Below are 20,765 nucleotides of genomic sequence, written 5' to 3'. Positions count from 1 at the left end.
CTACAAATTATGAATTATAAAGGGGCTGTTATGACAATTGCATCTGTGCTGAAGAAAATGTGTGCTTTCCACAAGAAAGGCCATGGGCAGGTTGGATAGGGACTGAAAGTCATTATCTGAAAACTGCAGGCATGTACACCTCACTTGTGAAGGACAGCTATGACACCATCCACCGAGTATGGTCTTCTTCCTAGGAAACCTGGTCTTTCTTTACTCCAGCCACATGTTCCACCTGAGAGCAGACATATTCTATGACCACACCCCTGTCACAGCTGGTTGGTCCAGGGATCGGCACTTGACCCAAACTGGACCAATCAGAAAACTTCTCTGAGATTCTTCAAAGTGGAACTAAATAATAGTTCTTTTTAGAGGGGGTTGCTAAGAGAGAAGAAACTTGGGCCCTGACCAAGGCAGTGTTTACCCCAGTGTAAGAAAAGCCAGGCTGCAGTGAGCACACCTGGGAGCTCAATGCTGTAATGATATGGCTTTGCACATCTGGCTCAAGGGACCACCTGGGAGTCTGCTGCAGCCAGCACTGGGAGGGGTGGGGGGCTCTGCCTGAGCAGCTGGCTTCGCAGGAGCACATTCCATGGGACAGGTTTTCCTTTTGGTACTCAGTGTACTCCTGTTTGTAGCCCTTCCTGGGAGGAATTTTGGGCTTATGTATATTATATAGAAGAAGATTTTACATCTGGAACCTTGCACCCTACTCAGTCCCACCTCCTCGTGAGTGACGTATGCAGCAGGAGAAAGAGCTCATGTGGAGAGAGACGCTTGGTCACAGCCCAGTGCAGATGAGGACATTCCTAACAATAGAATACTTGGACCTTTGGTTTTTAAGGGGTTTATTTGGCTCTTGCACATAACTCCTCAGAGAAACAGAGGAAAGCTGTTTTCAAGGAGGTCGCTGATGGTTTGATGCTTGATGGTTTTAAAGGGAAGGTGATGCCAATGATTTTTCATGTTAGAGCAATGCCGTCAAAGAACAACTCTCTATCTCTGTATCTTTCCGGAATTCTCGGGCTTTCCTGTGCAGAGGGGAAGAATACACAGTGTCAGTCCTTAAGATCCAGCTTCAGTGTTTCATGGGCTTGTCTGACACATTTAAGCCCTGTGCTGAGGACGGCCATCTGTTTCTGCAGAAACCATCACAAAGCTTGGTTTTCACAGGGCTCCTTCTGTCTCCGGGAAGGCCTGAGATGAATAATAGATGTTTGGAAAATTAACCCAGTACAGAGAGGAATGGGATCATTCAGCACAAGAATTGTTTGGGATTTACCGTTTGGATAGAAAAACTGCTTTTAGATCCCATGAACCTACCCTTTGAAGTTGATATTCCAGAATACCGAAGGCTGAGAAAGCACACCTGTTAAACAGTAGGGCTTGACGACAAAGTATGTGAGCTTAAAAACAAACAAGCAAACAGAAACACCCTTAGCAGAGTCTATTGACATCTGAACTCATCTATTTAGGAACTCACCCATGATTACAGAAGGGCTCATGATCACACATCACAATTTCTTGACTAGCACACTATAATCGAGCAGTTCTTTGTACTTCAGTGTCATCATACATAAAATAAGAAAAATAATAGTAGGGTGTTTTTTTGAGGATGAAATGAATTAATACAAGTAAGGTGCTGAAAACAGACCTGGCACAGGGTACACATTCATTAAATGTTTCTTATTTTCCAGGTGACCCTCACACCCAGTGGTCCGAGCATACATACTGGGTGGGAGAATCTGAGGAAAGGATCTCCAATCAGAAGTGAGGCTTCCAAGCGGGCAGCGTGCTGTCTCCCTCAGCTGCCCGCAACCACACATGGGATGTAGCCGCAGATTCCTCCTTCAAAGGCTTCTGTTAACCATCAATGTACTAAGAGTTATGAAAGCGCTTTGAGTCAGCAAGAATGCTATGGCTGTAAGAACACCACTCCTAGTGAATATATTTAAAATATATAATAATTGGTATCATGCCATCCCACAGTAAGCCCAGAAATGTGTTTTAAAGTCCACCCACCTGTAGATGATTAAGAGCAGAGTAGTATGTAAGTCTTTTATCCCTGGATAGGTTAAAGAAAAGCCTGCATTTTCGTTAAGTTCTCACCTTCTCACACTTTCCCTGTTCATGGGTATGTGGATTTGATCACAGTGAGTCTAAAGCAGTACTTGGACGACTGCTCTAGGCCACCTCCTCGGGCCAATTGTGAGGCCAGCTGCAGGGCCCCCAACGTGGGAGGATCAGGTCAATCTGTTTGAGCTTGGGTCCCTTCTACAGTGTGGTCCTCTATAAAGGAATCTCGAGCTTTCTGTTACAGAGTGACAGTAACAAATTTTCAATTTTTATTAAAATTCTTATTTGTTTACATCCTAATTCTTTTTAGCCACCCCTCCCCTGCCCCCGCTGGGCTCTGAAAAGAGACATCAGCCTGTGTTACATGACAGTCTTAGAATATTCTCCGTGGTAATTCATGTTCATAATGCTGAGTTTAATTTTTTGGTTTTATGCATATAAGTATCAAATCTAAAGAGCAAAATCCTGCGCAGATGCTGTGTCATTGTCTATGAATGTGCTGATGCCCGGCTGTAGCGGTGCCTTTGTAAACTCCATGAATTGCCTCTAGGGAAATAAAAAGCACCTGAAACAGAGTTACTATTCCACCAACACGCAGATTTCCCAGGAATAAGAAGAGTACTTAATAGCTCCACCTGCTCTGATAAATAAAGGAATGCATTTAAAGGCGCCCAGCACAGCCACAGAAATGTCTGGGCTCAAGTCTTGTGACATGCATGATGCAATATATGCAAAAATAAAAATAGGTAACAGAGCCTCTGCCTTGCTAACCTCCAGACACTGAACACACCACCTCATCAACAACTGCCAGCCCCTCCATGGTGCCTGTCCTGCCACCCACTGGCTGGCTCACTGGGAAACAGCAAGCAAGCAGGCTTCACCCAGGCTCTGCTGATAAGGCTGACCAGAGGAATGATCTCTCCCCAGTCCTCCGCCTCATGCCTGGGCAAATGAATAAGCTGCCGGTGTCGTTAACACATTCCAGGTCATGCACACACACAAACATTATTATATCTTGAAATGACTGTCTTTCAGGTTTTAACCAGTTTTCCTAGAAATGAGGCTCAGCAAATCCTTACATGGAGCAAGGATGGCACCCAGTGGCCAAAGTGTTTCATCTCAGATCTTGTTTTCTCACAGATTTGCTTGTCTCTGTGGAGACAATGAAATTGCCTGGTACAAAGTCTTTTCTTAAAGCCAGAACTGAAACTCCAAATCACTTGATTATCTCTTTAAACTAAAGCATGGGCACGCACACACACCATCCCGAAGCCGTATACAATTAAATTACTCAGAATTACTTTTTAAAATTCTCAAAAATTTACCTGAGATAATCATCATATTTCACATACGCAGATTAGTATCCACATGTCCCTAACATCAGCATCACTATAGGAAATACAGATATTAACCTAGTCTCACTTTCTTAATGTCCTACCCCAATAGTCTCTACTTATGAGTTCTCATGCCTTAAAGGTAAGACTTTATCCCCTGATAAAGCACTTTATTACTAAACTGATGTTCACAATCGCATATGCTTCTTATCTTTCCTACAAGGTACTTGGCAGTCCTGGAGAACATGGGATAATAAAGTGGGACTGGTCTTTTTCCTTTGAGCTTTCCAGATGTTGAGAGGTTTCTATACAGCTAGATAGCCAACCAGGCTGTAAGCAAGCAAGATGTCAGAATAATGGATCATATACTCTCTTGCTAAGAATGATGCAATATCTTCCTAATTTTGCTATTTCCAAATTCCCTAGGTTTCTAAGCAGTCTGAAACCCCAGGGCAAGAAGTTGCATAGATGTCATAACCACAGTACTAAGAGAACTTTCTAATAAAATAGGATTATATGCTGATTACCCAAAGAATACCAGGAAAAGTCTCTTTTAAAATGTCTGTTAAGTTCAGCCAAAAATTCTGTTTTTGTCAGACAATCATCATTACCATTCATATTTATTTAGCTTTAAACTGTTAAAATGTCACTAAGATTCCAAGAATAATGGCTAAATCAAAAGAAACGATGTTAGGATAAAATTCCATGGTGTTGCTTACGTTCTCCTATTTAGCCACTTGAAGAGAAACATCGTCTCCAAGGTCCAAACAGAACAATGGAGAGGGAAAACCAAAACCAAATTTTCTTGCTAGTTCTTTGGTTCTTGGTTGCCTCATGTAAAACAAAGCCATAATAACCCAGCTCTCACCAAGGGGTTGTGGGACTCAATGAGATAATGGGTATAAAAAGGCTTTCATACACTGCTAAGTAATATTGAGACATTTTATTATTTAAACATTTATAGAAAGCATTAGGGTATAGTTTTATGCTAGTGAGATTGAGACTCTTGTCTTAATTAAAATAATTACTCATCTTCCTCACAGGTATTATTGTATTATATTATCCTTCAAATATAATATAGCCATGGTGGGCTTTGGAAATCACAATATGAAATTAAATCAAGTGAAGCCAACTTTTCCATCAAATACTCAACTTTTAAAACAGAGCTTAAATTGAAAGAATTAGTATTCAAAAACTTTAAGGACCTTATGATGTTTTGTTAACTTTATGTTGCTTTTGTGTTTTATTTTCCTCTTCCTTCCTAGAGACAGATTTATAGGCTCATAAAATTATAGCGTTGCATTAGAGCATTTTATAATGGTTGTGTTTTGCAGATGAGGAAACCTGAGGTCTGGAAATGTTGAATGAACCCAGAGGTCTGGTGGCTGCTTTGTGTATTTACATGTTTGCTCTCTCCTATCTGACTGTATGTATATGTGGTCTTGTAAAGACTGCTTAAGAAGGGGAAGCTCTGGTTACCAAGACTACAGAAAACCCTCAATCAGACATCTTCTCAACCTTGTGTATCACATGATGCCTTGGAATCAACAGAATCATGACTCATGCACGTTTCTCAGATTTTTGGATGGATCCATTGTCAACTGGGAGAAAATATCAGAACTATCAAAGCAGTACCTATTTTCAAAAATAAATAGAAGGGGCAGAATACAGGACCACACAAATAAAAGGAATTAGAAAGGTATCCTGAGATTCAAGAAAATAAATGGAGTTTTAAAAATATTTAGTCAAATTTAATATTGAGGAAGTTATTGAGTCAACTAAAAATGATAGACACAGGGCCTTTGTTCATAGTTGGGAAGAACAGATATTATCACAGTGAACATTCCAGGGGGAAGATTCTAACTTAAAAAGAAAAAAGAATTCCTTTATTTTCAAATAGTTTCAAATTTATTAGAAACCCAGGAACTAACAATCAAGAACTTAAAACAGGTTGATACAGAATTTACAGACACTGATATTATCACAGATCCCTGTTTCAAATTCTATCCATATGTGGTAACTTCCTCTGCTGTCAAGATTGCAAATAGTTCAATACATTTGGTCAGTTGGTAGAAATTTCTTCAGCACCCAGGTGCAAGCCATGGTTTTAGTTGGTATAAAAAGTTGCCTGACCTGTGGTGGCGCAGTGGATAAAGCGTCGACCTGGAAATGCTGAGGTCGCCGGTTCGAAACCCTGGGCTTGCCTGGTCAAGGCACATATGGGAGTTGATGCTTCCAGCTCCTCCCCCCTGTCTCTCTCTGTCTCTCTCTCTCCCCCTCTCTCTCTTCTCTAAAATGAATAAATAAAATTAAAATAAAAAAAAAGTTACAAAAGCAAGTTAGATGATGATTGTCCCCCCCAAATTTAACCAGGCAATCATATAGATGCCCAAAGATTTATATCGCAGGGTAGAAACTAATAAGTACAATAAAAGAATGGCAAGTGAGCAGATCACATGTGCCTGAAGGACAATTAAAACAACTTTATGAAGAGGGGGGCTACTGAGCAGGATCAGATGGGATTATTAAGATTTTTCAATATGCAGAGATAGGATTAGGGATAGGACCCAAGACAGGGAAGGGACGAGGATGAACAGAAACTATGAAATGGAACGTGTGTGAGGGGTGGGAATGCAGGGGGACAGGATGGAAAAGTGAACTGGAGGTTACTGTTCAGAGCACTTCTAATTAGTTCAGTGAAAGAATTTGACATGCTGAAATCTAGGGGCTTGTAGAAGATGTTAAGCTTTGTGGGACGGAAACTGGCACCAACAGAAGAGTATTGCTCAGCTGGCCACTGCGTTCAGGATGCACTGGGAGAGAGGCAGGGAGGGCGTCTGCAGGGCCCTGCATAACCTGTCTGCAGGGAGGCAACGAGAAACTGAATAAGCGATGACTATGATGCTGATGGAAGCATGAGACGTTCTGGAGTCAGAGTGGAGGGGACAGTGTGTGGGAGTGAGGAAGTGTGAGGCCTCAAAGAGGGCTGTACAGTTTTATCCGAAGTGTGCATCTGGAGAGGAGGGTGGGCAAAGCGTAACAGTCAGGAGTTTGTAGGTTCTGTGTGTACCGAAGGGAGAGCACTGAAAAAAACCACTATTGTGTTCACCAAGCCACGCCCACACCACTGAGGGGAGGGGCTCTCAGTTCTCTGTTTCCTAGTTCCATACCTATACTCATAGATGGCTCTAACTAGAGGGAAGCCAGAGAGAAGGGAGAGTGATACCAGATGCCCTGGTGTTCTGGAAGTTTCTGCCCTTTGGCTAGGGCTCTAACTGGGCCATACTATTGTCCTCTGCTCCTGTCCTCTCTGGACCTTCAGGACTCATCTCATCATTGCTCTGAAACTTCTACTTCATTCCCTCAGGCTCAAACCCTTGGACCTGCCAGTGTGACATGCAAGGAACGCGGTGAACCAGCTGTGCCAATGTGCAGAATTAAGGAGGCTGGAGGAAGCTGTCCAGGCCCACTCTTTCTCCCAAGGAAAGGAGACATTCTTAGCGAACTTCAGGAAACAGGGCCCCTGTTTTGATTTCAAGAGGAAAGAGTGGCAAATAGTGGCTATTTAGGTTGACCTGAGAGGAGTCAGGGTCCCTACAGGATGCATTTTGGCCAAGTGGATCCTTGGAGTACAGCTGCTAGGTTCAGCCCTCGGTCGGGGAAGGCCCCCTGGAGTTGTAGCTGTGGTTGCATGTTCAATACTCAGGAGTGACAAAGTGCAACCATCCTTTTTCTTATATGGCACGTGATTAAGACACAATTCATAAAGAGAACCCCACAGGACATGCAGACCTGTGACCACAAATCATTGCATGTGTTTATGGATATGTCCCAAGGGGGGCAGGCTGCTGGCTCATGCCACTGCCTCTGGACCAGAAGGTGCCCTTTCAGATGCTGACTCAGCTGTTTCCCCTGCCAAAGGTTCAATAAATTCCCTGATGATAAAAAATAAAAAAAAATCTTGGCTATTAATCTCAACATAAATACTATTTAAAGTCAAAACCATCCCAATTCAAGAGGCAGGGCCTAGAGAAAAGGCAGAATAGGGTAGGTGTGAGAAGGTACTCAAAGTCTGTTTGGGTACGCTTTTTAACAACCTTAGAAAGAAGCTGAGGTGAACTGGGAAGTTGCTAGTCATTGAGAAGTCCAAAGGTAGTGCTGTAGGAAGGCTGTGAGGGCTGAGACTAGAGAAATAATAGAAGTTCTCTCCTCCCTGTCGTCCTGGGCTCCCCACCCTCAGCTGGGGGGGGGGGCTCTGAGGAAGTGTCCGCTGCAGGAGAGGAGCGGACAGGTACACCCTACTGACTGGGGTGGGGAACTCGAGCTTACAACGAGTCTCTGCCCCATCAGCCACCCTACCTCTTCTCTCCTGGGCAGGTTCCACATCACCTTCTGTAGGGCCTCTCTGACAGACACATCTGCCAGCTTAACAACCAGGGCGGTTGTGAGGGCAGAAGCTTCTTATTAGAGCATTTGAATAATTCACGGATCAAACATGTCTACTCAAGCCTAGGATATCACATCCCGTTGCTCAGCTGTCCCCTGCCAACCCTCTCTCAGAAGAGGTCGGAAGATCCTATTTTTGATGTAGCTATTCTTATTATGGTACAGAAAGGTCACGGGGAGTATCTACTCTATGGTGCTTTGTTTTCTTTACCAGTGTATTAATCAGTGTCCTAAGCACTAACATTGGAAACTTAAAATATGCAAAAGTTAGTTGAAACTCACTCAACCGGAGTTATTGGCATTTAATTACTGAGGCAGTAGTAGAATCTCATGGACAAAATAAACAAAATAAAATAAACATAATAAATAAAATAAAAACGGACTCATAGGTATAGAGAACAGACTGACAACAGTCAGAGGGGATTGGGGTTGGGAGGCTGGGTGGAAAAGGTGAAGGGAGTAAGCAAAACAAACAAACAAACAAAACCCCTCACAGACACAGACAACAGTGTGGTGATTACCGGAGGGAACGGGGAGGGGGGGGGGAGAGGGTAAAGGGAAGATAAATGGTGATGGAAGGAGACTTGAGTTGGGGTGGTGAACACACAATACAATACATATAGATAATATTTTATAGAATTGTACACCTGAAACCTACATAATTTTATTAACCAATGTAACATCAATAAGCTCAGTAAAAATTAAAAAAAAATGTTGGACTGGGTGATAGAGGTGAAGGGATTGAGAAGTACAAATTGGTAATTATAAACTAGTCAGAGGGATGTAAGTAAAACATAGGGAACATAGGCTGTTCCATCCTGTAACAACTATGTAAAATGCTAGTTGGGGTACTGGAAATATCAAGAAGAACACTAGGTAAAGTATAAGTATTGACTGTCTAACTACTAAGCTATACAACTGAAACTATTACAAAATAGAATTGAAAGAAAAAAAAAAGAAATAAAGGCAAAAAATCCAATGGTGTCAGAAGATGAGTTGACTTTGTGTGGTGAGCACACAAAGCAATACACAGATTGTGTATCATAGAAATGTACACTTGAAACCTATATAATCTTATTAGCCAATGTCACCCCAATACATATAATTAAAAACAAAACAGAACACAATTACCGAGGCAGTTAAACAGTTGTGTAAACGAGTTTCTTTCTTATTGCAGTCATAACCCATGCAGTCTAAAATCGAAAAAAGGGATGGTAAAAGGTGCCAGTAAAATACGAGACTGTCCATGAGTTGATTTTAGTTGGTAAACTGGCAAATGTGGTGATAACTGTTCCGTCTGTCCACCGCACTGGAATCTTAGGAAAGTGCATAAAATTACAGGAGCATATAACTGGTGGACTAAACTCACTTGCTCATGTCATCACAGCTGGAGTCTTCAGGTTATTAAAAAGCCTTTAAACCAGTCCTCCTCAAAGAGCTCTAACTGTCAATGGTCATTATAGATTATTCCTGTTGGCACAGTGCAGAAGAGATATAAACAGGCACAAAAATCTGCACAACTTTCTTATTTCAAGTTCAAGGAAGAGCAGTAAATGTTAATGAAGACAAAAATCATTCTTCAGATCCTGATTTCCTCATTTAGTGCACAGGGCAACCAACCCATAAAGAATAAATTATTAACATTATAACTAGAATCAGACTTTTAGAAAATTAAGTCATTACTTGCAGAAAGTTCTGTGATCTTAGTCCCACAGAAGGATGTCTCTAGAGTATAAATGATACATCAGAGCCACAAAAAACAAGCTTAAATCCTGAGAGTTTTGGGTGAGCAATTATATGTTGTTTCATCTATTTGTTCTGGCTCGACAATCCAGGGACATGTCTAGAAAGGTTTTCACACTCTGACCACCATGTAACCACCCACCACCACATGCCTTGCAGGGAGGTTTTTCCCAGCAGGAGAAATGGGGTTAACAGAACAAAACAAGTACAAAAACACCCTCCCCCTCTTCTTTGGCATTTTAAAATAGGAAAAGAAACCCTCAAACATAGAGCTGTATGAGATAGGAAGACAAGATACAAAAAAAAGGTAAGGTGGTATCAGCCTATCATTAACGATGATTAAAGATTCACTACAGGTTTATTGTATATGAAGTGTATGTTCCTTTAAATCACACCATCTAGGAGTATAAACGATAATTAGTTGAAAGTAATGGTATGTATCACACTCTCCAATATTATGGGATTTTTATCTCTCTTACTTAATTTTGGAAGTTCTCAGAGTATACCTTATTTGTCCTTAAAATGTGACTACTCGGCCTGCATTGATTCCTTCAAGCTCTGCTGGTCAGATTGGTAGGAAGGTGCCTTGGCTCTGGTCCACAGTGATGCTTCCTTCCTTTGGGCTGTTGCTGCTTTCTGTCATGTGCTATTGATACTCTGGAACCCTGTGCTCTCAGGGGCATTTAATGCACTAAAATGATAGAAAGTCTATGCCTTTTGCATCCACTCATGCTCTTAGCAGAGAATGTGAATCCATGGGAGGCTGGGGTAAGGGACAAATCTAAGACAAACCCCGTGTTGAACTTGGAATCATCTAGACACTGAGGTCTGTGGCCTCAAATTCCAGTAGGATGAGTTATTGACTTAGAAGATCTCTTAGTTTCCCATGTAAAACAGACCACATCTGAAAAAACCTCAAAAAAAAAAAACAAAAACAAAAAACAGACCACGTCTCACCAGTTTTCTAGACATGTCTGAATCTCAAATGTGGTACAGTTTCAACCGCAACTTGAGTCTGACCTGTGTATGCATGTATTTGACCTCCAGATCCTTTTTGGCACTAGATAATGTTTGGCACTAGATAAAATTATGTTCCTCCCAAACTCTAGGAATCACTGATTAGTAGCTTGGTCTGAGCTGGCATAATCCAATACAGAGACTCAACCAGCCTTTAACTCATGAAATCTCATAGATAACTCTGATTCCAGATTTCATCTTACCCTCTCTCTCTTCCTCTCTTCCTTTTTGATCTGGGTTACCATTGCAGGTCTGGTCCATATTCCCGGTTGAAGCTCAAGCAGCTCACCTTAGGCCCACTATATGCTTCCTACCCTTCCAAATAGTTCTCTCATCCCCACTATGAGTTTGGGGTCCTCCTGGTTTCCTTTTGTTATTAGTGTGACAACTCTAATGACCTGATTTAATTATCAGACCCAAAGGTCTCTGTGCTGTTTTTCCTGGGAGGATGAATACATCTACATGCAAATGAAACTCTTAGAAGAATAGACATTCACCAAGTATTATTAAATACAAATGTCACAATACAAAACATTATCTTTCTTATGGTAGTAGTAGCTTTTTTGATAGCAAATGACTAAACCTCCTCCTCCCTCAAAAAAAACTTTCAAAAGGGAAAAAAATCAGTTTCTCCATATACCCATGTTTTGACCATGACCTGTTAGAATTACAAGGAGAGAAGAATTCTGCCTTTAAGGGAATGTGGATAATAAGGTAAAAAGGAATATCTGAGACTCATTCACAGACTCAGAGGACATCAGAGATGGAAGGGGAGTCATGCTGAAATGCTGTGGAGCCTGGTGGTTAAGAACTCCAGTTCTGGGACCAGACAGCCTGGCTAATACTTCTTACAATTGTTTGACCTTGGTCTTTTTATTCAATACCTCTATGGCTCAGTTTACTCAGCTGAAAAATAGTACCTACTTCACAGGATTATGAGACTCAAATCAACTAATACAAGTGGAATGCTTGTATTGTGCCTAGTCCATAGTAAACACTTGGTAATCAATTAGTATCCTAATATCTTCACTTTACAGATGAAGATACAGAACCTAAGATTTTAAGTGTACAGAAAGTTAGAGGTAAAACCAATGCCCAAACCAGGCATCCTGATTCTCACCATATTACACAGATATTTTTCTGATATTCTGCTTCCTTAACAAATAGAAAGAAAGAAATACGGAATCATTTCAATGATCATGACGGGCTACTCAGTGATATAGGTTCCTCTCGCCCTCTAAAACTGAGATATCCAAAGGCACTTTTGCCCCGCTCTGTTCCCCTAACACTCAATGGGCAGAACTAATTCTACAGAAGCAAGTCATGAAGAGTCAGAGAGTCATGTAAAGCTTACCTTTATGCCCTAATAGGGCACCATTTGCTTCCTTACCTTAAACTTGTCAACTTCAGCTTTTGAACATGTCGCATGGTATGACAGCACCTGATTCAGAAGGAAAGGAAAAAAAACTTTAATAACTAACACAACTCTATTTTCTGAAATTCTCTTAGCTTAAAAAAATGTTGTTCATGAATAGCACCTTGACAAAATTGTGGATTTTAATGTATGTCAAGAATTTTATTGATACAATAACAGTCTGTGACACAGACTGTCATGTCATCCATGCAATTACAGTGGAATCTGTTAAAATGCTGAATGGAACTACAGCTCACATTGCAAGCAAAGTATTTTATACCAGGATGTTTTTATAGGTAGTTATTTTATCAAAGGAGCATGATGTGGCTCAAAAGCGTAGTTTCCAAAAGATGTGAATACTTATCCTGTGAAATGCTCTGGAACATAAATAAAAAGGAGGTGTGTGTGTGTGTGTGTGTGTGTGTGTGTGTGTGTGTGTGTGTTGTGTGTGTGTGTGTGACTGTGTAGATTGCTGATTCAACTTCTATCTCTTGCCTACTCTCAATTGCCTGTGTTTATAATACAGGAAAGATTATACTGTTATACCTAACCATCTGCAATGTCTATTCTTTTTCCAGTGCTTTTTATAAAAGGATTACATTTCCCTGTCCTACTGACATCAGCCTTAGTATATGACTTGCTTTTGCCAATGGAATGTAGAGGAAGGTGACAGATGCTACATTTGAGCAGAGTCTTTAATAGCCCACATGGTTCTGCCATCTTCATTTTCCCTCAACCAGAAGTGCACGGCCCCAAGATGAGCTGCTCATTCACCCAAAATGACATATTGAGCAGAGCTGCAGCCAGACTGCAGCTGATGACATGTCACGTGAGCACTAAACCAATCTTTGTGGTTTATCACCCCATCATAACCCAGTTTGAAGGCTGCCTAGAGCTACGGGTGGTCATGCGGAGTGGCCAGGTGACAATGCTCTGCTCAATGATATATAAGTGGGAGTGTTGGGATTGCTTTTTTTTTTCTTCTTTCTCTTTCTCCCTGGAAAACAGCTGTAAGGCCTGGAGGTGCAGCAAAATCTTGTGTCTATAAGATGACAACTGTGAGTGTGAATGACAGCTTGTTATGGATAGTACAGCAGAAAGGGAGAGAGAAATGAGCTTGGCTCTGGACGACCTTGCCTCAGCCTTCTTGTTATGTAGGACAAACACACACATTTGCAGTACTGGCGTGTTATAAAGTATGCTATATACACCACCATACACACACATAATGTATATGTATTATACATTTTGTGCTACCAATTCCATTTTTTTCTTATCCCATACTTAAATTATACACATTTCAAACATTAATTCTGAGAACTTCTAAATGCCTCTTCAACTACCAACCTTTGAGAATCGTAGCGTACATTTGGCTTTGAAAAGTAAAGGTTTTATTTGGTTAAACTCAGCATTTCCCAAATCGAATTAGCCACAGAACTCCCTTTCAGGTGAAATATTAATCTAGTAACATTCCCACCTACTAACCTATTGGCCAAGAACTTGGAAAAATGCTGACCCAAGACATGTAACATCTGTGTGACGGGAGCAGGGCCACCATGGAGGCAGCGTCTCACGGTGGTCAGAACACAGTCTCTTACACCAGACTGCCACTTCTCCGCTATTGGACTTTGGGCAAGTATTTTAATCTCTTTTATAAAAAGCCTTTTAAAATGGGCCTCATTTATAAAATGGTATTATAATAATACTATACAGGCATCTCCTGCTTAATATCAGTAACATCTTGAAAATCAGAGATTCTACCCAAAAACACCAAGAGGGAGACTGTTTTCTATTCTTTTGAATTGCAAAAAATTATAATGTATTGTAAGACATGCAACAACTTCCTAAAATTTAATGAAAAAAAAAGTAAATTCATATGTACGTGTGAACAAAAAATGATGTTTGGATAGAAACTGCTGTAAGTGTTACTTAAATTCAAAGGCTGACTCTGCTCCTAACCAATATTGTTCTTTGCAAAGAGTTTCTTTATAGTCAATAGTATCTTCTCTTCCATTATAAACACTGTAATCACTCACTTCTTTTCCCATAGTTACCTTGACACTTTTTCATCTTTGAGAGGAGACTGATTGTCAAGTACTAAGTAAAAGCAAGAGCTAAATATATATTAAAGACTGGGTAGTGACACATTCACATAAGCTGCCTTTCTTAGAGCCAGAAACAACTGAGATGCATACCTCCATTGCTTCTCAAAATGTCTACACATGATTAGGACATTATTTAAACCAATTTAATTTGGAATGTAAATCAAAACTTTCCCATACTACATTTTGTTATAAACATTATACAGAGTTTTGGGGCTATAAACATAATTTTCCCAGTATAAACGAAGGCATAAAATGTTATTTTGAGAGATAAATATACTCTGTGAGGTTTAGCAATCAGAAACAAAGAGATTTTTTTTTTACTGGAAAATATTCTGTGGTGTGACCCTCTTCTTCCTCTACTTCGGACAGTTCTTAGGAGATTAAATGTGATTTTAGCCTCTCTGCTGGCTAATCTATTTAGTGCATAGACTGTTTTATTCTATCTATATTTAACCAAGTTAATAAATAGTAATGAAGCTTTTGGTTTTACCTTTTGAATCTTTTTGTTCTGAGAGTTCCTATTCCCTTTTGTAGGACTCTGAGAACCAGTAAAGGAGCAGAGGAATGGCCTCACACAAGAATCTTTTTCAACCACTTTCTCCTCAAAGAGCACAGTCCCTTGTGGGTGTGCAGGGAGGACTCATCAGCTAATATGAAGACCTCATTCCTGCAGGAGTAGGCCCTTTGGTAAATCCTGGTCTGGGAGGACATAGCATTGTGCCCTTTAAGAACCCCCGGAAGGGCTGACCAGCCAGAGGAGCAGATTTCTCAAGAAAAGAAGACCCTGCAGCAGGACTACAGCAATGAAAACCCAGCAATATGTATCCCTTTTATGTACACTATCAACACAGCTGTCGTGCATTCTGACTAGAGATAAACACAATACAACAGTGATTTTGCTTACTCCTTGTTAAGAGTAGTGAGGTGATCAAGCATTGACAAATGCTGTGAGGTCATGCAGGACTTTTCCTCATCACCTGTGGTCACTGATAATGTCTCATTTACTCCTCAACTTGCATCACTTTTGCTTCTGCCCCCATGACTCCACAGAAACAGCTTGTCTCAAGATTTCCAATTTCTTGCTGCCAAATCCACACACAAATCTACCACTGCCTTTTGCAGCAGTATTAAATATAGAACTTTTCTGGGCTCAGTCTCTCCTCCAGCGATGTCATACACTCCATGGCTTTATATACCACCTCTGTGTTGACAAATTCCAAATTTAGCCCTAACCTCTCCTTGAGCTCCAAACTCACCATCCAACTGCGTACACCTCTAACTTCCTACTTCGTCAACTCACTGGCATCTCAAACTTAATGTCTCCAAACAAATGCGTTGATTTTCTTATACATAGTAGGAAGAATATTCTCCCCTTCCCAAGATGTCCACATTCCAATCCCTGGAATCTATGCATATGTTCATGTAACATGGCAAGGAGGAATTAAACTTATTAATGGAATTAAGGTTGCTAATCAGATGAGATGGGAAGATCATCTTGGATATCATGTGGGCTTAATGTCACCACAGGGGTCCTTATAAGTCAAAGAGGAAGGTGGGGTAGTTGGAGTCATAGTGGTCTCTGCCATTGCTGTGAGCTGAGAATGAAAGTAGCCTCCAGAAACTGGAAAGTTCAAGAAATAGACTGTCCCCACAGCCTCCTCTAGAAGGCACACAACTCTTCTGATGCTTTGATTTTTTCCCAAAGAGATCCGTTTCAGACTTATGACCTCAAGAATTTTAAGTTAATTAATGTGTGTTGATTTAACCCTTTGAGTATTGAGTTTTTTTTATGCTCTTTGACCCCCAGGTGTGATTTTTTTTTCAAAAAATGAAATTAGTTCCAGTTACAGTTTTATTAACTTAAAATCATATTTGTTTGATAACCAATTCATGGAAACAAGAAGAACATACATTTTCCTTTTTTAATGTTGCCTTACACATTTTTAAAATAAATCAGTTGTACTCTGGATGGTCAGGAGGCATGAGGACGTACATGAACGTTCATACTACTCAAAGAGTTAATCCATTAAGTTTATGGTAATTTGTTACAAAAGCCACCGAAAACTAATGTCACAAGTCTGTTCTCCTTGTCTTCCTCAGCTCCACAAATGAACTCTATCCAATCAACTGTTTAAACCAGAAATCTGAGATTTATCCTTGATTTGCCTCTATCTGCTGTCCCTTACTTTGAATCCATCAGAAAAGCATGTCATTTCCACTCCTATATTTTGACTCTTTCCACATCTGTCATCACTACCCAGGTCCAGTGCAGCTGCCTCTCCACCTAGACTCTGACAATAATTTCTCAATTTCTACCATGGTCTCCTCCAATCTCTTTGACATACATCAGCCAGAGTGATAGTTAAGTATAAAACAGATCTTGCACCCTGGCCGGTTGGCTCAGTGGTAGAGTGTCGGCCTGGCGTGCAGAAGTCCTGGGTTCGATTCCCGGCCAGGGCACACAGGAGAAGCGCCCATCTGCTTCTCCACCCCTCCCCCTCTCCTTCCTCTCTGTCTCTCTCTTCCCCTCCCGCAGCGAGGCTCCATTGGAGCAAAGATGGCCCAGGTGCTGGGGATGGCTCCTTGGCTTCTGCCCCAGGCGCTGGAGTGGCTCTGGTCACAACAGAGCGACGCCCCAGAGGGGCAGAGCATCGCCCCCTGGTGGGCAGAGCGTCATCCCTGGTGGGCGTGCCGGGTGGATCCCAGTCGGGCGCATGCGGGAGTCTGTCTGACTGTCTCTCTCCGTTTCCAGCTTCAGAAAAATACAAAAAACAAACAAAAAAACAAAAAAACAAAACAGATCTTGCCATCCTCCAGCTGAAAACTCATCAGTGGCTTCCTATTACACTTAGAATAATGCCTAGATCTCAACAGTGACTCAACAGGTCCTGCACAACCTGGCCCTTGGTGCCTCTCAAACTGCACTTCATACTGTGCACTCTCTCTTCCATATACTGCAGCCACATTCACCTGCTTTGGTTCTTCTATATACCACGCCCTTTTCTACCTTAGAGTCTTCCCCACCCTCATCACCTGATTGCTATTTTCATCCTTCTGAAATTAGGTTAAATGTCAACTCTTCATTGTGGTCTTCTACTACTACTTCAAGAATCCACCTTACTCCCCATTATTCTGAGTTAATAGGCTATTTCATTCACACTAGATATCACAGTTGGAATTGTTAGTTTATCACCTGCCTCCTCCTACTAACCTGTAAACACCATGAAGGCAAAGATAAGATCTGGTTTTGTTCACTAAGTTGTCCCTAAGAGTGTACCTGATACTTATTTGGCACTCAATAAATATTTGGTGTATCAAGGAATAATAAAAAAATAATCTTAAAAATAAAGAATCTTTCCATTTCCCATATTATTAGTGCCCTTAATTGATGCTTTTCCTCGATGAATCATACCTCTTAGAGCATAAACTAAACAGTGTAGGTAGTGTTGCCAGATTTAGCAAATAAAGATACAAGACTCAATGAAATTTGAATTTCAGATCCAGAATTAATATTTGCAATATTTGTAAGAATATACAGTGTGTCCATAAAGTCATGGTGCACTTTTGACCGGTCACAGGAAAGCAACAAAAGACGATAGAAATGTGAAACCTGCACCAAATAAAAGGAAAACCCTCCCAGTTTCTGTAGGATGATGTGGCAGCATGTGCACATGCACAGATGATGACGTAACACCGTGTATACAGCGGAGCATCCCACGGCCATGCCAGTCGAGATGTGGACAGTACAGAGGAAAGTTCAGTGTGTTCTGTGGCTTGCTAAATTCGAATCCGTGACCAAAGTGCAACGTGCATATCGGCGCGTTTATAACGAAGCACCACCACATAGGAATAACATTATTCGGTGGGATAAGCAGTTGAAGGAAACTGGCAGTTTGGTGGAGAAACCCTGTTCTGGTAGGCCATCAGTCAGTGACGAGTCTGTAGAGGCTATATGGGATAGCTACCTAAGGAGCCCTAAAAAATCTGTGCATGAGCCCACATCGAACTGCACTGAATAGCTATGAAACTGGGAGAGTTTTCCTTTCATTTGGTGCAGATTTCACATTTCTATCGCCTTTTGTTGCTTTCCTGTGACCGGTCAAAAGTGCACCATGACTTTACGGACACAGTGTATTAAGAATATAAGTATGTCTCAATAAAAATATTATTTATTATTGATTTGAAATTCAAATTTAATGTGTGTCTTGTGTTTTTTCCTAAAAACCCTACTTCTACTTGTGCCAAATAAGAAAGGTTGGAAACTAATGTGAAAAACCCCAAGCCACCTCCCTAAATCTTCATGTTCTTTTCCCTACTGTCAGCCCACAACACTTCCCGGTGACTTTTTCGCCACAGTATTTTATCTGGCAAACCTACCAAATTCCTTGAGTGTGAAATATTTTCAGCAATGCCAAGTAACCTCATAAATCTAAGATCTCTGACAAATCCATTGAAGGAAATACAACAAAAGTAATTCCTGATTACTTTCAGCATAGCCAATATTCAAAAGAGAATTATTACAGTTATATACATATACTATATGACTATATGGCACAGTTAATGACTAAAATCAGGCAAAGTTCTATAGTTGATAATAAAATTTAAAGAATTATATATTTTTAATTTTGTCAACCCTCTTAGATAAATTAAACCTTTCTCTACAATTCCAACTCTATTAATTTTATAGGAATTCCCTAAGCTATACATTTCATATCAAGGACTTAGGTATACTATCTGTTTTGCAATAATATATGAGATTGAGTAAAAAAGCTTTAATTGAATGTATCATAATAGTTTTGAAGAAAGAAGCATTTGTAAATCTTAATTATATAAAGATGTTTTTCTATGAGAAACAAGATTGTAGGGTTATGAGTTTAGCCATACAAACACACTTGTTAATTATGTAATTAATTAATTTTTTTTTTTAGAGAGGAAGGGAGACAGAGGGGGTCGAGGAGATAGATGGGAAGCATCAACTGGTAATAGCTTTACTTTAGTTGTTAGTTGATTGCTTCTAATACATGCCTTGACCAGAAGGCTCAAGCTGACCAGAAGGTTCAAACTAGCAACCGACCTTGGGCTCAAGCCAGTGAATTTGGGATCATGTTGATAATTCTGCACTCAAGCCAGCAACTCCACTCTCAAGCCGGCATGCCCACACTCAAGCTGGATGAGCTCGTGCTTTAGCCAGCTACCTTGGGGTGTCAAACTGGGGCCCTCAGCATCCCATGCTGATACTTAATCCACTGTGCCACCACTGGTCAGGCACACACTTGTTAATTTTTTGACAACTAAATAAAATTTGTATAAAGCTTACATAATAAACAGGTGACCCACAGAACATTTGACAAACATTAAACTTTCACAGAAAATTTCTATCCCAGATATAACTTTTGTTTGTATTAATTTAGAAAATATTTTAATGTCAAAACTAGTGACTCAGTATTTTTGGTGAGCTCTAACTTAAGAAATATTTATAGTTACAAAAATAAATCACTGATTACAAAACCTTACCAACCTCAATTAAATTTTAAATTGAATTTGCCCCTAACAAATTAAATAAAAAACAAAAAAGCCAGATAAAGCACTTATCAGACCCAGGAACAACAGAGGAGAGTTGAATTTCCTCAGCAGGAAAAGACAAAAGATGAGCTATATTTCAAAAGAAAAGCAATCAGCAGAGCTTTGAAATCGAACTGCTGGGTCAAGCTTCGCCCTTTGCCACATGCAGTTCAAGACCAGAGCCCAATGCTTGCCTTGCAACCCTAAGAACTATCCTTGAATAAAATCTCTCATAGCAAGAGTTTTCCATGTTCATTTATTTGGGATCCGAGCAGCGATTGCTCCTGAAATGAGAAATGGACCACTCCATATACCGGCCGAGAGCAGCACAAAGGTAAAGAACCACTTAATAGGGAGGACCTCTCTGAGGACCCAGACTAGTGGCTGTCTAGGACAGAAAAGGACTACATGAATATTTAGTGATATGTTTATGGCTCTAGTGGCAAAGTGACACTTGGAAACTAAACTGATATGAGAGTTAATTTAAACTGATCTAGAGTCAAATACCAAATAATTTACATTGATGAGCTCCAATGAAATGAAGAAGCTTTGTTATCAGCAGCAGAACTGCAGCCAGGAATGGTGACAAGCCACAAGGAATGAAAAGTCAATTTACTTGAAATGACCTGACAGAAGTGCCATCTAACTGAATAAAGAAACACACTCCTGGATTTCTTAACAAGAGGATGACAGGCTTCAAAGATATGGTGACTGGATGAATGTGCAGAAACTAAGAAATCATGTTTCTCTGTCAAATATTTAAGAAAAAACCTACTGTCTAATGGAATGAAATGTTCCAAAAGGTACTTCAGATAACTGTGTCTGCTGTATGATCTGTTATCATGACCTTCAAAATATATGTCATAAACATATTTTTAAAAATCTAAGAAAGACTTAAAAATTTAAAATTTAAAGTAAAATAAAAAGTACCTACCAATCTGGGGTAATAAATAAAATAATCAATTGCCAGTGACTTTAAGATTAGCTGCTTTTTTGCCTGACCAGGTGGTGGTGCAGTGGATAGAGCATTGGACTGGGATGCGGAAGGACCCAGGTTCAAGACCCCAAGGT

General features: G+C 40.4%; 1 protein-coding gene across 2 annotated transcripts in view; it reads right to left on the bottom strand.

Moving 5' to 3' along the window:
- Window positions 1-20,765, bottom strand: part of PDE11A (phosphodiesterase 11A) — a 467,655-nt gene that overhangs the window by 160,684 nt on the left and 286,206 nt on the right. For both annotated transcript variants that reach the window (XM_066232547.1, XM_066232548.1), the window contains one exon: window positions 12,004-12,054. In XM_066232547.1, the coding sequence (XP_066088644.1) occupies window positions 12,004-12,054 (51 nt within the window). The remainder of the gene's footprint in view (window positions 1-12,003; window positions 12,055-20,765) is intronic.

The sequence above is a fragment of the Saccopteryx bilineata genome, chromosome 5 (genome assembly GCF_036850765.1).
Source record: "Saccopteryx bilineata isolate mSacBil1 chromosome 5, mSacBil1_pri_phased_curated, whole genome shotgun sequence".
NCBI classification, from domain to species: domain Eukaryota; kingdom Metazoa; phylum Chordata; class Mammalia; order Chiroptera; family Emballonuridae; genus Saccopteryx; species Saccopteryx bilineata.
The sequence above is the reverse complement of the archived record's forward strand: the minus strand, read 5'-3'. Positions and strand labels throughout refer to the sequence as shown.